Here is a 16,568-nt window from a genome sequence, read left to right on the forward strand (position 1 = left end):
TAAATGGACAACAACTGGCAGAAATGGGTACAGCACTTCAGGAAAAGCCAAATCAATCAATCAACAAACACACCTGAAACACTTACTCATTTAAATTAAATCTATCTGGTATTTCATCACATTATCAGAGGCCTTCTGTGCAACTTTCTGAATTTAGCTGATGCATCAGTAAGACTCCACCGAGTAAACTGTGCTTCTACCTGTGAGAAACCTGTTCACCTAACTTGTAATTATGGCTACTGTTTAGCCACAAACATGCCAAAATACCAGAAACATGTTGCTGCAATAAATCCACTATATTTGACATTGTAGAGTTTCTACACAGTAAATCCAAAACACACCTTCTCTTGTCATGAAGATCATGGTCTACCATTAACATATGCTCTTTGCCAGTTAACTCTGGGATCCTAGGATTTGTCAAACACTTTACCGTGGTCCCGCCAAGAGTGCTACTGTTAGGCTGATGCAGAGTAATTAAGCAGACATCCAGAAACTCAGTATACGTCTTGTATTCATGCCTCCACCTGCCTGGTCATGTTATTAGAATACCAGATTAACAAAGCAGAACAGTGGAACACACCAAGAACAGGCAGAGCAAACGTGAATTCAGTTTTGGGGTGGATTACATATCTGTAACCTCTCACAGTTCAAGGCCAGCATTAGAAATCCAATATTTCCCTCTCCCACCCCAGCTCCCCATGCTGTTGCAAAGGTTGGCATTGTTGTTGTCTTGCGGCACTTATCAGTCCGTTATTCAATGATTGCACACGAGATCCAAAGGCGGGTGTAAAAACCCTGTTGAATGACACCCAATATAACCCGCCACCACGGAGGTTTATGCAATGAGAAAAAATAAGACAAGGTTCCATAGGAGCCACAGGTCCAATCCAAGACCAGTGCACAGAGATAGGAGATTTAGCAACTCCATGACCCATCTATAAGTTGAAACAGTCCCAATAACCCACACTTTGTGTGCCAAGACTTTTGAATGAAAAGCACTCAGTAAACACCACAGTTTAATGACAATTCATAACTCATTTATCTCATTTCACAATGAGCATTCCTTTGTCTGCCTGCATTGTTTACTGCCTGTTTATACTGCTTATTTTGCATTGTTTGCACTGTTTGTTGCTTGTTAATACTGCTTATTTTGTTATATTACACAGCCTTATGTTGGTTTACTGTTTGCTTGCCCCTTGCATGGGGATATGTACATACACATTGAGAGCCGCTGTACCAGAGTCAAATTCCTCGAACCTGGTAGCAATCAGTCCTCTCTGGGTACTCCGGCTTCATCTCTCCTACTACTACTTCCTGTTGCTTTCATTACAAACCTATATAAAAAAAAAGAATCATATGGGATACATTATGACTCTGACACTAAATTGAGATGATTCTTCATGAGTCTCCTCCAGTGAAAGCACTTTTCTTTCAGACTCTGATGAAAACAAACATTTGGTTACTGTTTTCTCTGTCTGTTTGTTGTTCAGGAGCTGTACTTGGAGAACAACCTGATTGAAGAAATCTCTGAGACAGTTTTCAATCAAACTACAAATCTGAACGTGCTTTCTCTCAGACACAACAGGCTGGATGAGACCAGGATTGCCCCGATGGCCTGGTTCAACCACAGGTCAGACTAAAAGAGACAGAAGTGACCCTCGGGCCTCACAAGAAATTACTATCAATGTATTTAAATTTTAATTTTGGCTTTTAAAAATACAAATGTTATTTTGTTTCACTACCACGCTTTCCTGTGTGTATCCTGTTGTATTACTGAGTGTTTCTAAGAGTAAAGGAACATGTTTTGGTATGATATTAATAGAACCACAGTGGATGGTATCTCTCTTCTGTCAGGTCTGTTTTTTTTTAACCTGGTAGCAATCAGTCACTTAATCTCTGTCTCATGTCCATTTCCCCGTAAAACCATCCTACTCTGCTCTTGTGCAGAAACCTGGAGTCCATCGATCTTTCACATAATGACATTTACCTGGTTCCGTCCCACCTACCCAGATCTCTGGTCCACCTAGTGCTGGTGGGAAACAAAATTGAGAGGATACCTGGTAGGTGGAACATGTTGGGGGTGGGATGAGGTTGGGAGTAAGATGATTTGCATTTAGAGGACATTTACTGTAGGCCCCTCAAACTTAATGGTATCCCCACCACTGTATTTTGAAAGCATGAAAAGGTCAAAATAATTTTTTAAGTGATAGATTCTCATAAAAAATGTACCAAATGAAGTTATTTTATCACTGGTGGCAAGATCTGCCATGACAGCACCTATAAATCAAGTAATAGATGATGCTATCTCCATAGGCTACGTCTTTGCCCACATGGTCCCTGGTTTAGAATACCTCTACCTCTCCTACAACAAACTGGACGGGGAGGGCATTGAACCTGAGTCGTTCTTTGGCTCATATCACTCCATGGTCGAACTATGTCTGGATCACAATCAGCTCCTCGCTGTGCCGTCTGGCATCAACGAGATGACCGGCCTACACTTTCTCAGACTCAACAATAACATGATCAGGTATGAAGCCACCATTTTGGAGCCATCTATTAGTAGAATATGTGAATATCTCACTCTTTTCCAGGTTTCCTGGGATTTCTTGCCATAAATGAAGTTTAGGTTTAAAACAGAACTATGAATAATTAATAATCAAATGATATTTATTCAGGTGGCATGATGGAGCCATGCCCGGTTGGCCCAGTTGACCCAGAGCCTTTCTGTGTGATGTTTGAATGTTTTCCCTGTGCCTGCGTGGGTTCTCTCTGGGTACTCCGGCTTCATCCCACAGTCCAAAGACATGTAGCTTAGGTTCACTGGCAACTCTAAATTGCCCCTAAGAGTGAGTGTGGGCGTGTCTCATAGTGTCAACTCTGTGATAGACTGGCGACCTGTCCAGGGTGGTCCCCACCTCTCGTCCAATGTCAGCTGGGATTGGCTCAGGCGCCCCCATGACCCTATTCAGGAAAAATTGGTATAGATAATGGATGGCTGGATGATATTTATTCATATTTTCTAAAGCTTATACTTTGTTTATATGAAAATATTTATGAATAATGTGTTCTGTTTTCTGTGTACTCTCTTAGTTTAATAGGTGCATGTGGCTATATGGGAATGTGTGACTATTTTAGTGTTGACTCAAGGTCATACTGCATGGAGAGGCAGAGAAATCCACCAAATGCAGCCATATAAGCAGGCTTTTTATGAAGTATGGAGGACAGGAGAGCTGTTTTTGGATGTTTAGATCCACTGTACTTGATGTCTATGTGTTGAGTACTGCACTGTCCCTTCAATTGTTTCAATACATACAATAGTTCTCAGTATGCGAACACACAGGAGAAGACATGCTCAAGATTCTTGCATGCATATGTACTTTTTGGTGAGAATTTGTGGGAAATACCAAGATACGAATTCCAAGCATTTTTCATACATTCATCAACTTGCATACCCTATTCAGTGTCACAGGGATTGAAGTCCAGCACTGCATACAGGCCCTGTAGTTCCTGTGACTGTGATGAGGCCACCAGCTCATCACAGCACACCCATGACCCAAGGATCTGATTTATCACAACTTGAAACTCATTTTCATAGTGCTGTCCATCATTTCTGTCAGTTATGATGTCTAATTGTGTATTCAACAAGTGTCTTTGGTCAGAGGATGTCATACCCTGTACAGATTATAAAAACCCTTGAGGCAAACGTCTAATTTCTGATTTTTTTGGATAAATAAAAACTTGACAAGTCCATTGCTAAGATCTGGAAACATCAAATGTTCTCAGCAACCTTATTATCTTGATAAGTACATTTCCATCATAATTGATGGAACTAATGGACAAAACTATGGAGACAAGGCTGAAGCTGAAATAAATATGAAATATCATTTAACATTACTTTACACCAGCAGAACCAATTATTGGTATGTTTTATTTATTTATTGTATAATGAACTATTATTCAAAAAGGACTATGCTCAAGGTAGGAGGTCAGCAAAAATTCATCAAAGAAAATCAACAAAAGGCCTTTGCATTTTGAAGGATGGCTCAAAACTATTTTATTCTTAGCTTAAAAATTACATGGCTGAGAAAGAACACAGATGTTTCGGCAAAGCTGTCTTAGTCGCCTATGTTGTTTCTTATTAAACAAAGACTTTCTCAAAATATACACACAAGACTTGAGTTTTTAAAACAAATCCACTTTATCATTATTATTAATGAAAGAGCTCAAGGAAAACAATCTAATGTCAATACAATGATTTACGATCAATAATTAAGACCGGAGCCTGCGCAGATGACTGACTCATTAATCACAGCCTTCCAGACAAAACAGAAAATTCATTAGTTAGAGAGTCGTCCTGACAACAAGAAACAAAACAAGCCGATTCATATTTCCACCTGCGAGTTACCCCGCATCACCTCATTACTCACTCACAGGTCCATACACAGTACGCAGAGTTAGTCCAGGCAGAGGCATGAGTTTATATAAAAGTAGTATTACAATTTAAACACTGCTCCATTGCCACTGCTTACATGGATGACACCAAAGGTGGAACACTGTAATCAGTCTCCAACCAAAGATTGCAGATTATTTTCACATACAGTGCCTTGCAAAAGGATTCGGCCCCCTTGAACTTTGCGACCTTTTGCCACATTTCAGGCTTCAAACATAAAGATATAAAACTGTAATTTTTTGTGAAGAATCAACAACAAGTGGGACACAATCATGAAGTGGAACGAAATTTATTGGATATTTCAAACTTTTTTAACAAATAAAAAACTGAAAAATTGGGCGTGCAAAATTATTCAGCCCCTTTACTTTCAGTGCAGCAAACTCTCTCCAGAAGTTCAGTGAGGATCTCTGAATGATCCAATGTTGACCTAAATGACTAATGATGATAAATAAAATCCACCTGTGTGTAATCAAGTCTCAGTATAAATGCACCTGCACTGTGATAGTCTCAGAGCTCCGTTTAAAGCGCAGAGAGCATCATGAAGAACAAGGAACACCAGGCAGGTCCGAGATACTGTTGTGGAGAAGTTTAAAGCCGGATTTGGATACAAAAAGAGTTCCCAAGCTTTAAACATCCCAAGGAGCACTGTGCAAGCGATAATATTGAAATGGAAAATGGAAGGAGTATCAGACCACTGCAAATCTACCAAGACCTGGCCGTCCCTCTAAACTTTCAGCTCATACAAGGAGAAGACCGATCAGAGATGCAGCCAAGAGGCCCATGATCACTCTGGATGAACTGCAGAGATCTACAGCGGAGGTGGGAGACTCTGTCCATAGGACAACAATCAGTCGTATACTGCACAAATCTGGCCTTTATGGAAGAGTGGCAAGAAGAAAGCCATTTCTTAAAGATAGCCATAAAAAGTGTCGTTTAAAGTTTGCCACAAGCCACCTGGGAGACACACCAAACATGTGGAAGAAGGTGCTCTGGTCAGATGAAACCAAAATCGAACTTTTTGGCAACAATGCAAAACGTTATGTTTGGCGTAAAAGCAACACAGCTCATCACCCTGAACACACCATCCCCACTGTCAAACATGGTGGTGGCAGCATCCTGGTTTGGGCCTGCTTTTCTTCAGCAGGGACAGGGAAGATGGTTATAATTGATGGGAAGATGGATGGAGCCAAATACAGGACCATTCTGGAAGGAAACCTGATGGAGTCTGCAAAAGACCTGAGACTGGGGCGGAGATTTGTCTTCCAACAAGACACTGATCCAAAACATAAAGCAAAATCTACAATGGAATGGTTCAAAACTAAACATATCCAGGTGTTAGAATGGCCAAGTCAAAGTCCAGACCTGAATCCAATCGAGAATCTGTGGAAAGAACTGAAAACTGCTGTTCACAAATGCTCTCCATCCAACCTCACTGAGCTCGAGCTGTTTTGCAAGGAGGCATGGGCAAAAATTTCAGTCTCTCGATGTGCAAAACTGATAGAGACATACCCCAAGCGACTTACAGCTGTAATCGCAGCAAAAGGTGGCGCTACAAAGTATTAACTTAAGGGGGCTGAATAATTTTGCACGCCCAATTTTTCAGTTTTTTTATTTGTTAAAAAAGTTTGACATATCCAATAAATTTCGTTCCACTTCATGATTGTGTCCCACTTGTTGTTGATTCTTCACAAAAAACTACAGTTTTATATCTTTATGTTTGAAGCCTGAAATGTGGCAAAAGGTCGCAAAGTTCAAGGGGGCCGAATACTTTCGCAAGGCACTGTATAAGGTGAAGAACAACCAAAAACAACAGAAACAAGAACAACAACATAAATAGGAAGATAAATAGTGACAAATAAAGACTTCAGCATTACTAATCTAAAAGACATCTTTTTATAAATAACAAGCAACTTTGTGATTTTTTTTTTTTTGGTGGGGAACAGTAGGAAAACAGGGGAAATACCGATTTTTTTTTTTGGGTGGGGAACAGTAGGAAAACAGGGGAAGATCTCAGACCTCTAGCTGGAAATGGTCTAATCTGGCAATGTTTCTAAGATAAAGAGAAATTTTGTGAACTTGATGAGATGACATAAACTGTATGTCTAAAATCACTCCCAGATCTGAAACAGGCCAATCGTGAATGTGTTTTCTCTTTTTCTACTTTGTTGCTAATTTAGTTTTAATGAATTGTTACACATCGAAACAATAACAGTGAGACAAGAAATAAGAACTGTGGTCGTAGAGTGAAATAGATATACAGTTCTTTATCATCTGCGTAACAGTGGCATTTGACTGACGACTAGAATAGGCCAAGCCTAACTGGTCCTGAAAGTATGAGCAAACACCATGCACTAGATGTAACAAAGTGTATTTAACTGCATCCTGATGCTGTGTCTTGCAGGTCTATCCCTGACGAAAGCATCTGTGACCCAAACCACAGTGAAGACTCCACTCTGGTGGCACTGAGGCTGGAAAACAACTACATCCAAGAGATTTCACCGACAGCCTTTTCCTGTCTACGCTCCTCCTCCAGTTTGATCTTAAAACCCCAGAAAACCAAGTGACCAGAGTCCACACAAAACAAACACTAAAAATCAAATGAAACACAGGGGTTAAGATTTTGAATGTACCAAGTGAAACGCTAGATAAATTTCCCCCAGTATCTGCCACTGATGCTAAAAACACTCAAAATATTAAGAACTGCTGTACAGGTTGAACATGGAAACATATGAATTTTCACAGTATAAACACAGTTACTGCTGATTTAATTTGCCTTAAGGGAATTTATTATCCTGTTATATCCTTGGACTGAGTGCTTACAAGCTGCAGAAAAGTAAGATTTTCTTCTCCTCTGGCTCTAGTACTCTCTTTTAGGTCTGCTAAGTTGTTCTGTACTGTCAACAGGCCCATGGTAAACTGGTATGCAGGTGACAGAACACATTTAGACTTCAAAATCAAACACATCTGTCTCCTTTAGTAAAATGTTCAACTGTCTAAAATGGAAAAAATTCCTCCACCATGCACAGGAAAAGGAAAGTGCTAATAAAGAAATGGAAAAACTTATGAAGTGTGACCAAAACCCCAACATATTATTTTTGACAGCCTCAGCACCATCATGATTCAGTTCTCAGCTCTGTTTCTTCCAGTTTCTTCTTTCGTAAAAATTATGACATGGAAAGGGTGTGAGCAGTGAAATCACATGTAATACATTCAAGCTCACATGTTAAAGTTGCATTAACTAAAATTTTACACACTGACAAATACAGTGAACATGGGACAGGATGTGGTGTCTCTCAGCTACACTCCCACCTCCATGACACTCTGCTGCCTACAGCCTTTCTGTTGTTATTCCAGATTCTCTACCCTGTGTTGTCAAAGAGTGGTGCATATATTAAAGCTAATCTGATCCGAGCTAATCTAATGTATTTGTTATGGTACTCCGGCTTCCACCCACAGTCCAAAGACATGCAGCTTAGGTTGACTGGTGACTCCAAATTGCCTGTAGGAGTGAGTGTGAGTGTATGTTTGTCTACATGTCAGCTCTGTGACAGACTGGCAAACTGTCCAGGGTGGACCCCACCTTAGGAAAAAGTGGTATAGATAATGGATGGATGGTTTTACTTGGGGAGTAATTTGAGCTTTGTGTAACATTAATGCTTTGTGTCACATGATCAGTAACCAGAGCGTTCTACAGGATTGACAAATTTACTTGTTAGGCAGCTAACACTAGCTCAGGACTGGAGGCTGCATTTTGTAAAGTTTGTCGCAACAAGGCACCCATAGCTTACAGTGTTGCTAGGATGCAGGATGTAATGGGAGGGGCAAAGAGCGATTAGTCCGGCTAAAGGTGTCCATCTGTTCTGAGTGTCTGTAGACCCTCCAGGCTGAAAAGAAGTTAGAATAGCTTTAAAGATTAAGAGCAGGTTAAAGAATTACGTTAAGCTGAGTGCTGCTGGAGAGACAGAAGATGTAATGACGCGTCTGCTCATTTCTTATCCAGCTTTTACACTTTTTTAATCAGTGCTTAAGTGGTTGGAAACAGGACAGTAACACTCTCTGGTGCACTTGAGCTTGATTTTTTTTTTCCTGACACAAGGGATTAACAGGAGCTCTGATTTATAGGTCATCTTCAGATTTCACCCACTGATGGTAACCCCACAATGCTAGATACTGTACATATATGGTGCGTGATCAGGCCATACTGTGTTTTGACTAAATCCCCCTCAGTAATCGTTTCACTTGAGTTTGTATTATAGAATGATGGTAGAAGACCATTCCATGTAGTTGCTGTGTTTATAATATGTGGTTTCATTCACTGTTGAGCAAGGATCACAGTGAGCAGTGGGTATGTCAGGGTTTCATGAAGATGAGCATATCAATGTGGAATATGTGGTTGGAGGAAACAATTACTGGGAGAACATTGGTACCAGAAGTATTTTCCTCCAATGTAAATTTCCATTTTAAAGTTTTCTTTTAATCGTCTCCTCAGTGTTCCTCAACAGAGACACTAATAATTATTTAGCCATAAGATCAGTCTTTATTAATATACAGAGGGCTTCAACTATCAACCTGTGCAATTGTACTACAATGTGTTAATAAGTTAACAGTACTGGCAGTGAATGAACAAAGCATTGGAGAGTAAATCCTTTGTGTATAAAAAGGCAGAAAGTACATTAAAAGCTCTTACAATAACTTACAGATTGTACCTTTGCTTTAAATAGCATTAAATGGAGGAACAGTTCAATCAGTAATCTGTAATCTGGGTTACAGTTAACTGTTTTATTACAAATACCAAAAATGTTTATATTTAATATGCCTTTCCATTTGCTCTTGGCTGGCCAACATGTCTAAATTATTTGATTTCACTTGTCAACAATCATATACTAATAGTTTTTTTTTTACAGTGTTATGATGCACAATTCAAATAAACTTCACTATGTTCCCATTACTGCCTGATTGATGAAGTCCCACCTACATTCATGTGTACAAAACCCCATCAGAATTATCAGTCATGTTCAGGTCAGGACTAAAATAAAAGGATAGTTATTACAATAACAGCACTGACAGTTACATTCAAAAGTACACAACAAGCATAAAAATATGAGGTTTAGTTATTCATGTAAGCCACAGTCTGATGAGCTGTAAGCATCCTTCCCTTATAGCGCGACACCAAGCCTATCTGACTCTGAGTGGTGACTCATAAACCTTCCCTCAACTCCTACATGGTCAGCACATCCAGCACATTGAGAAGTACTTGCATTTACTTTCATACTGTCAAATTTACACTTCTTGCCTCCAAGAGTAAAGTGTATTAATAATGACTATGAAGAAGGGGGTCATGATAAAATCTGGTAATCTTTGGATAACATGTCTTCTACCCTCATGCAATACACATTAACTGAAATCTCTAATTATCAGAGCTGGAAAAACCAACGTTATTGTAATATTTTCCTGCGAAACTTGAGGTTTAGGATCATTTACTTCAGCAGTAGACAGATTTAAAGAATGACTGGAACAGAACAGCAAAATTGCAAAGAAAGCAAAAATGTCATTTCCCTCTCTGGTCAGACAAATTGTAAATATTAAAGAATTATATACAGACAAAAGTAAATATAAAGTAATAAAAACAACAATAAGTCATGTCTGGTCAGTTTCTAGATGCTGGCAGTGATCACCGCACTGTACTTCAGATGGAAAACCTTCCAATGAGCTGTAATTCAAGGATCAAAGATTTTCCTGTAAAGAAGATTGAGTACTTCTCATCTGCCAACAGGAACAGCTGCTGCGCTCATCAGTGTCAAATCAGAAATGAAGAAACTATCTAATAGTTGTTAGTCACACAGCCTCATTGATGCTCCTCAGGATGGGGGCATATAGCTGAAAAATTCCCCTCACAGGATTAGCATGACAGCGCTGTTTATACTCTGCAGGCCATTTATCAGGTAAAAATATTAAATTTTTGATTAATTGTTTGCAATTATGGCCAGTGCAAGTGGTGATTCAGTCAGTGCAGCCACCAGTACTGTAGAAGCCAGTCCATATTTGAAATACTTTTATGAACAAATCAGTACAGATCCCAACAGAAAAAAAATCTCAAATTTGTATGCATATTGTGTAACTACATTTATGAAAGTACAAGTACATGAGTGTTAATGATTGGGGGCTTGGGATGGATGGATGGGTGGTTCTTTTGAAAAAATGTTTTCTACTGCTCAGAGCAGCTCATTTAAGAAAATAAATGGAAGAAATGACAGAACTAGGTCTTTTTTTTGGGATAGTGAACTTCAAAAATCAAATGTTACTGTGTCTGAACTGAACTTTGAGGTAACTCCTGTCAGCGTGAACTTGCACAACACTGGCCATGGATATCTGAATTCCCAAGCCTAGACCCAAAATGCTTAATTATCTTTATAAATGCACCGATATCAATATTCCTGCATCAGGTGACTCTTGGTGAGGTGAGGTCATGGTCAAGCCTGAGGATGATGAACACTGGACTGCTGTGCAGCCCAGCTGGGTAGCACTCACAAGGGCAGGTAGCACAATGACTTGCAAATGTTTCCTGGCACCAAAGCAACAACAGCGCTGAGGCAACTCTTTGGCATTATGTCCTACAAGTTGCCCCAGTGACTCACAGCTTGACTGACTCAGATGAAGGAAATTCTCCTCAGTACAAGAGCACAATATGCTCCAGCCAATCAAAGGCTGTCACAGACATATGAAAGTTTGGAACATATGAGATTTGATTGGATTTGATTTGATTTATTCTTTCAAACATGTAAAAACAGTTGATATGTCAACACACATAATTTTACACATATCCAACAAATGCTAATCCAATATCAATTTGCTTATACCTAGTACATGCTTGAATGGAGTAGGAAGAAGTCAGACTTATCCAGTCCTACCCCATGACATCATCTTACCATCATTGGTTTGCAAGCAGTATCTCTACATAAATAATTATCTTCCACACCACACAAGTAATATACTAAAGAATTATTATAGAATGTTAACATTCTTACATACAGTGGTGTGAAAAAGTGTTTGCCCCCTTACTGATTTCTTATCTTTTTGCATGTTTGTCACACTGTAATGTTTTAGATCGTCAAACAAATTTATATATTAGTCAAAGATAATACAAGTAAACACATCATGCAGTTTTTAAATGAAGGTTTTTATTATTAAGGGAAAACAAAATCCAAAACTATATAGCCCTGTGTGAACAAGTGTTTGCCCCCTAAACCTAATAACTGGTTGGGCCACCCTTAGCAGCAACAACTGCAATCAAGCGTTTTCGATAACTTGCCATGAGTCTTTTACAGCGCTGTGGAGGAATTTTGGCCCACTCATCTTGGCAGAATGGTTGTAAGTCAGCCACATTGGAGGGATTTCGGGCATGAACTGCCTTTTTAAGGTCATGCCACAGCATCTCAATTGGATTCAGGTCAGGACTTTGACTAGGCCACTCCAAAGTCTTCATGTTGTTTTTCTTCAGCCATTCAGAAGTGGACTTGCTGGTGTGCTTTGGATCATTGTCCTGCTGCAGAACCCAAGTTCGCTTCAGCTTGAGGGCACAAACGGATGGCCGGACATTCTCCTCCAGGATATTTTGGTACACAGCAGAATTCATGGTTCCATTTATCACAGCAAGCCTTCCAGGGCCTGAAGCAGCAAAACAGCCCCAGACCATCACACTACCACCACCATATTTTACTGTTGGTATGATGTTCTTTTTCTGAAATGCGGTGTTACTTTTACGCCACACAGAATGGGACACACACCTTCCAAAAAGTTCAACTTGTGTCTCTTCTGTCCACAGACTATTATCCCAAAAGTCTTGGGGATCATCAAGATGTTTTCTGGCAAAACTGAGACGAGCCTTTATGTTCTTATTGCTCAGCAGTGGTTTTCGTCTTGGAACTCTGCCATGCAAACCATTTTTGCCCAGTCTCTTTCTTATGGTGGAGTCATGAACACTCACCTTAACTGAGGCAAGTGAGGCCTGCAGTTCTTTGGATGTTGTTGTGGGGTCTTTTGTGACCTCTTGGATGAGTTGTCGCTGCGCTCTTGGGGTAATTTTGGTCGGCCGGCCACTCCTGGGAAGGTTCTCCACTGTTCCATGTTTTCGCCATTTGTGGATAATGGCTCTCACTGTGGTTCGCTGCAGTCCCAAAGCTTTAGAAATGGCTTTATAACCTTTTCCAAACTGATAGAGCTCAATTATTCTCTTTCTCATTTGGTTTTGAATTTCTTTGGATCTCGGCATGATGTCTAGCTTTTGAGGATCTTTTGGTCTACTTCACTTTGTCAGGCAGGTCCTATTTAAGTGATTTCTTGATTGCGAACAGGTGTGGCAGTAATCAGGCCTGGGTGTGCAGATAGAAAAGAGAATCCTGACCACCTCCCATCAGGAATGCAGACCATCTCCCACAGGAAAATCATCTCTAACATTTAATTTGTAGTTTGAATACTGTAATTCCAACAATTACACCATCATTTTTTTCACTACCACAAACCAATTGCCCACTTTGTGCTATTAAAGCTACTGAATGAAATATCTCTGTGGCAGACTCTTCAGATGATAGATGACAACCCTGAACCAGCTATGCAGATATCCTTAAAGTTGTTAGTAAAGAGCTAGTGATCCTTACAATGCAGAACCTGAGTACATGAAGCACAATGCTCTCACACCAATTTACATCTGGTAATCAGAGTCCAGCAGTGTTTGGGAAAATTGCACCATTTAATCTTAAAATCTGGCTCATGACAGGGTATTGTATCAGCGCACAGTTATGAAGATGTGATTATGAACAACGGGAAACTGAGCCAGAGTTTTTAACTCTTTTAAAGTGATCATCAGGCAGCTTCCTCACTACTGGCAAGGTTGAAAGAAGCGATGATGAATGATGATGAATTGTTATCTTCCCCCTAAGTGCTTATGACAATCTGTTGCTGCTTAACAGGAATGTGTTTATATTTAGCCATATTTCATTTATTTAAGAAAGCCTCACTTAGATTAAGAACAACCTTAAACCAAATGAACAATTTATCTTGTATATAACTAATGCACCTAGAATCTAAACCCAAAACATCAGTGACCACTTTATGCAGCTCCTAGAGCTTTTACCTCATTTAGTGAAAACTTCGGGAACTATACAAATGAGTCAAGCAAAAAAGGGACATAGAAGTTTGCACTTTATATACTTATTTTGTTCTGGTTTTTATGCCTATTGTATATCTGCTAGCTGACAGTGGAGAGGCGACAAGAAATGAGGAGAGAGGAGGGATAAATGCAACAAAGGTCCCTAGCCAGACCGAAACCCCCAGATGCCAAAATGTCCCTATTTACACATTTATGATAAAGTTTCATAAAAGAGGAGGTTATAACACCAGAATGGTTTTATCAGAGAACTGAGTCCAGGCCTTATACCTAGGTGAGGACAAGGAGGAACAACTCATCTGATGCGAATACAAGAAAAAGTGAAGAGGAGTGGGAGAGTCTGTTTAAGGCATGCGAGCACTGAGAAGACATATCTATAAACAGACACCCCTACAGTTCAAAAAGACACTTAAATGAAAGAGTCATCTGAGAATAATCACTAAATATTTGTGCAACGACACATAATACATAGCTTTGTAAGTTTGTAAATGTAAACCATCCAGAACAGAATACTGCACTAGAAAAACTAACAAGCAGGCTCCTTGTTGGTGAGATGATCCTTTAACCAGATCTCTGATGGTTTGGAAAAAATGATTTCCTCTCAGAGTAGATGTACTGAAACCAGAACATAGTCTCATTCCCATCTCGGTTCATCTGACTGCCAAACCAGGGCATATTTGGAGGGTCTGTCTCTGCCATAAGTTGACTCAGAGCCCGTTCCAGCTCAGCTCAGCAGAAAATACCAGGACTAAATGGAAAAAAGGAATAGTATAACACACAAACCCCTAAGGGAGCAAGCTCCTGTTAGCTTTTCCATTCTTGGGAGGCATTTCACATTTTTGCTTCAAGTGTAAAGCTGAAAGCTTTCCTGTTGTGCCTTGTTAATGTAATGTACACATCATGCAGAGCCCGACACAAAATAGACATTTGTTACTGCATGGTGTTTATCGTCTGCCTCTCCTCATCTCTGCTTTTAAATTAAGGAGGAAATCTACAAGACAAGGAGAAACCTCTGACTGTACCACTACTGAAGACTCATCTGTCTTAAGTCATTCAGCAAATTTGTCTGTCCTCATTTGGTTTTAAATATTTTGAAAAATGACTGTCACAATCTTGAAACAGGAGAGAATAAATCTTAGTTGGCTTTATCTATCTGTTAAAGTAATTCCCAGTGAATGGACAACAATAATGAAATTGAAGAAGAAGAGTGTTCTCTGCTCTTCCAACAATAGATGTGAAAACTTAGTGTTCGCTGGAGCCTAAACAAACAACTAGACTGTAAGGGGGTGCTCAGCACCTCTTCTCACAGTGAAATCACTGTCACACGTTCTTATCAATTTCAGCATTTATAAGAGAATTCTGCCACTTATTCTTTATTATATATAAGAGTGCTGGAATGATAAGAGTTTAAATTTGGACTCAGTGTATTCCTATTCACGTTTTATTTTTGCTGGATACACAATTTCATACATGCAGTTGGCATGAATGAAAATATAGATGGTACTGCTCTGATTAACACCGTTTTTTCGTTAGATGCATAGGTGAAATACGTTCTAAAAACTTCTTTTCTTGTGTTTTTTGTATTAATTACTGAGACTGTCTAATTAAAAATGTTAGAAAATAGTGAAAAACTTCCTTAAATTGTAGAAAACATCTCAAAAAGTCTGTACTTCTATTCTCACTCCCCGAGGAAGGTTTGACATCGTTGTTGTGCCTTGACATTTCGACTTTCTGTATATTTTCTGCATTTTTAGGGATTTTTATCAGAGAATCAATAATAGCCAGCTCATCATCCTGAGCTGCTCACCATGAAGACCTACCTAGAGCTTCACTACATCTCACACATCCTCCTCCTGCTGATAATTTCACTCATGTTTGTCTAAATGGACTTTAGGTCAGCATGGAAGACAAGAGGAAACAGCCAAATGAAGGAATAACCTTGATGTTTACAGTGAGAAAACCCAAACAGCAACAGCAGCTGTACAGTCCAACTATTCTTGTTTAACCCAGCGCCAACAGGCCTCAGACAGTGTAGAAACCATTCATGTTGATGTAAGATATTCAATATGGCAGGTTCCCATGAGGAGAGGGGAGGTGACAGACCTACCAGTAAGTTCTGTACAAAGACTTGTGCACTCAGGAGTCTGACGTTAACTATCCTGGCATCACTTCAAAGTTCCTGATGGAAAACATATGACTAACGTCCCAATAATGCCTTTTCAAATGTAGTCCCTGAGACATACTGATGGTGTGATCACTGAGAGAGTCAGAGCACGTTACTGAAACTCACCCTAACAGCAGAGGTTTTCCATTGGTGGGGGGTTCTGGGGGCTGTTTTTTTTTTTTTTCCTGGAGAGAGAGGGTGATGCTGTTGTCCATTCACTGGGAATGTATGACTGAAGATCCAACTCTCAGCCTTCCAGCTGGACTGTGCGCTCTGCTCATTGTGTGGGCTTTAAACCAGGACACAAACACACCTGAGGTAGGACACACCCTGGATTTTTAAACAAAAAAACTAAACTTTCTAAGTTTTCAACTAGGCAAGCTGGCATGTTTGATTGTCAAAGAAACAGCATCTCTGAGGTCTTTAGGTCAGTTTACTTCTGCTGAATAAGGCTTAAAGGCGGTGGAGGTGTTTCATTTGGAGCCACTGCATGAAAATCTTCATTTCACCATCTGATCTAGTTTTCTACTGTAGGAGAAACAGGAGGACAATATTTCAAATGGATATATTTCTGAGTGAGTTTGATTTTCATGCAAATTTTAAAGCACAACACCAATTTTGATGTTTTAAGTGAACTTCCTAATGGGAAAAATCTGAAGGGAGCAATGTTTAATGGTTGAGTTTTATGCTCAGTGTTGAAGTCATTTATATGTTACTTGTCTGGAGTCTTATCTCACTTGACAAAAATGCTAAGTACATTTGCATGGAGTACACTAATCACAGGTTGTAAA

General features: G+C 39.6%; 2 protein-coding genes across 2 annotated transcripts in view; one reads left to right on the forward strand and one right to left on the reverse strand.

The window, feature by feature from the left end:
- ecm2 (extracellular matrix protein 2, female organ and adipocyte specific) overlaps positions 1–7,962 on the forward strand; it is a 27,436-nt gene extending 19,474 nt beyond the window's left edge. Inside the window, exons 9-12 of the mRNA XM_020611176.1 lie at positions 1,491–1,630; positions 1,948–2,060; positions 2,314–2,527; positions 6,852–7,962. Coding sequence (XP_020466832.1) covers positions 1,491–1,630; positions 1,948–2,060; positions 2,314–2,527; positions 6,852–7,014 — 630 coding nt within the window. The 3' untranslated portion in view covers positions 7,015–7,962. The remainder of the gene's footprint in view (positions 1–1,490; positions 1,631–1,947; positions 2,061–2,313; positions 2,528–6,851) is intronic.
- Positions 7,963–16,039: 8,077 nt separating this feature from the next.
- The window catches only part of cenpp (centromere protein P), a 52,498-nt gene continuing 51,969 nt past the window's right edge, over positions 16,040–16,568 (reverse strand). The window contains exon 7 of the mRNA XM_020611201.1: positions 16,040–16,066. Within this exon, the coding sequence (XP_020466857.1) occupies positions 16,055–16,066 (12 nt within the window). The 3' untranslated portion in view covers positions 16,040–16,054. The remainder of the gene's footprint in view (positions 16,067–16,568) is intronic.

The sequence above is a fragment of the Monopterus albus genome, unplaced genomic scaffold (assembly GCF_001952655.1).
Source record: "Monopterus albus unplaced genomic scaffold, M_albus_1.0 scaffold110.1, whole genome shotgun sequence".
Classification (NCBI taxonomy): Eukaryota; Metazoa; Chordata; class Actinopteri; order Synbranchiformes; family Synbranchidae; genus Monopterus; species Monopterus albus.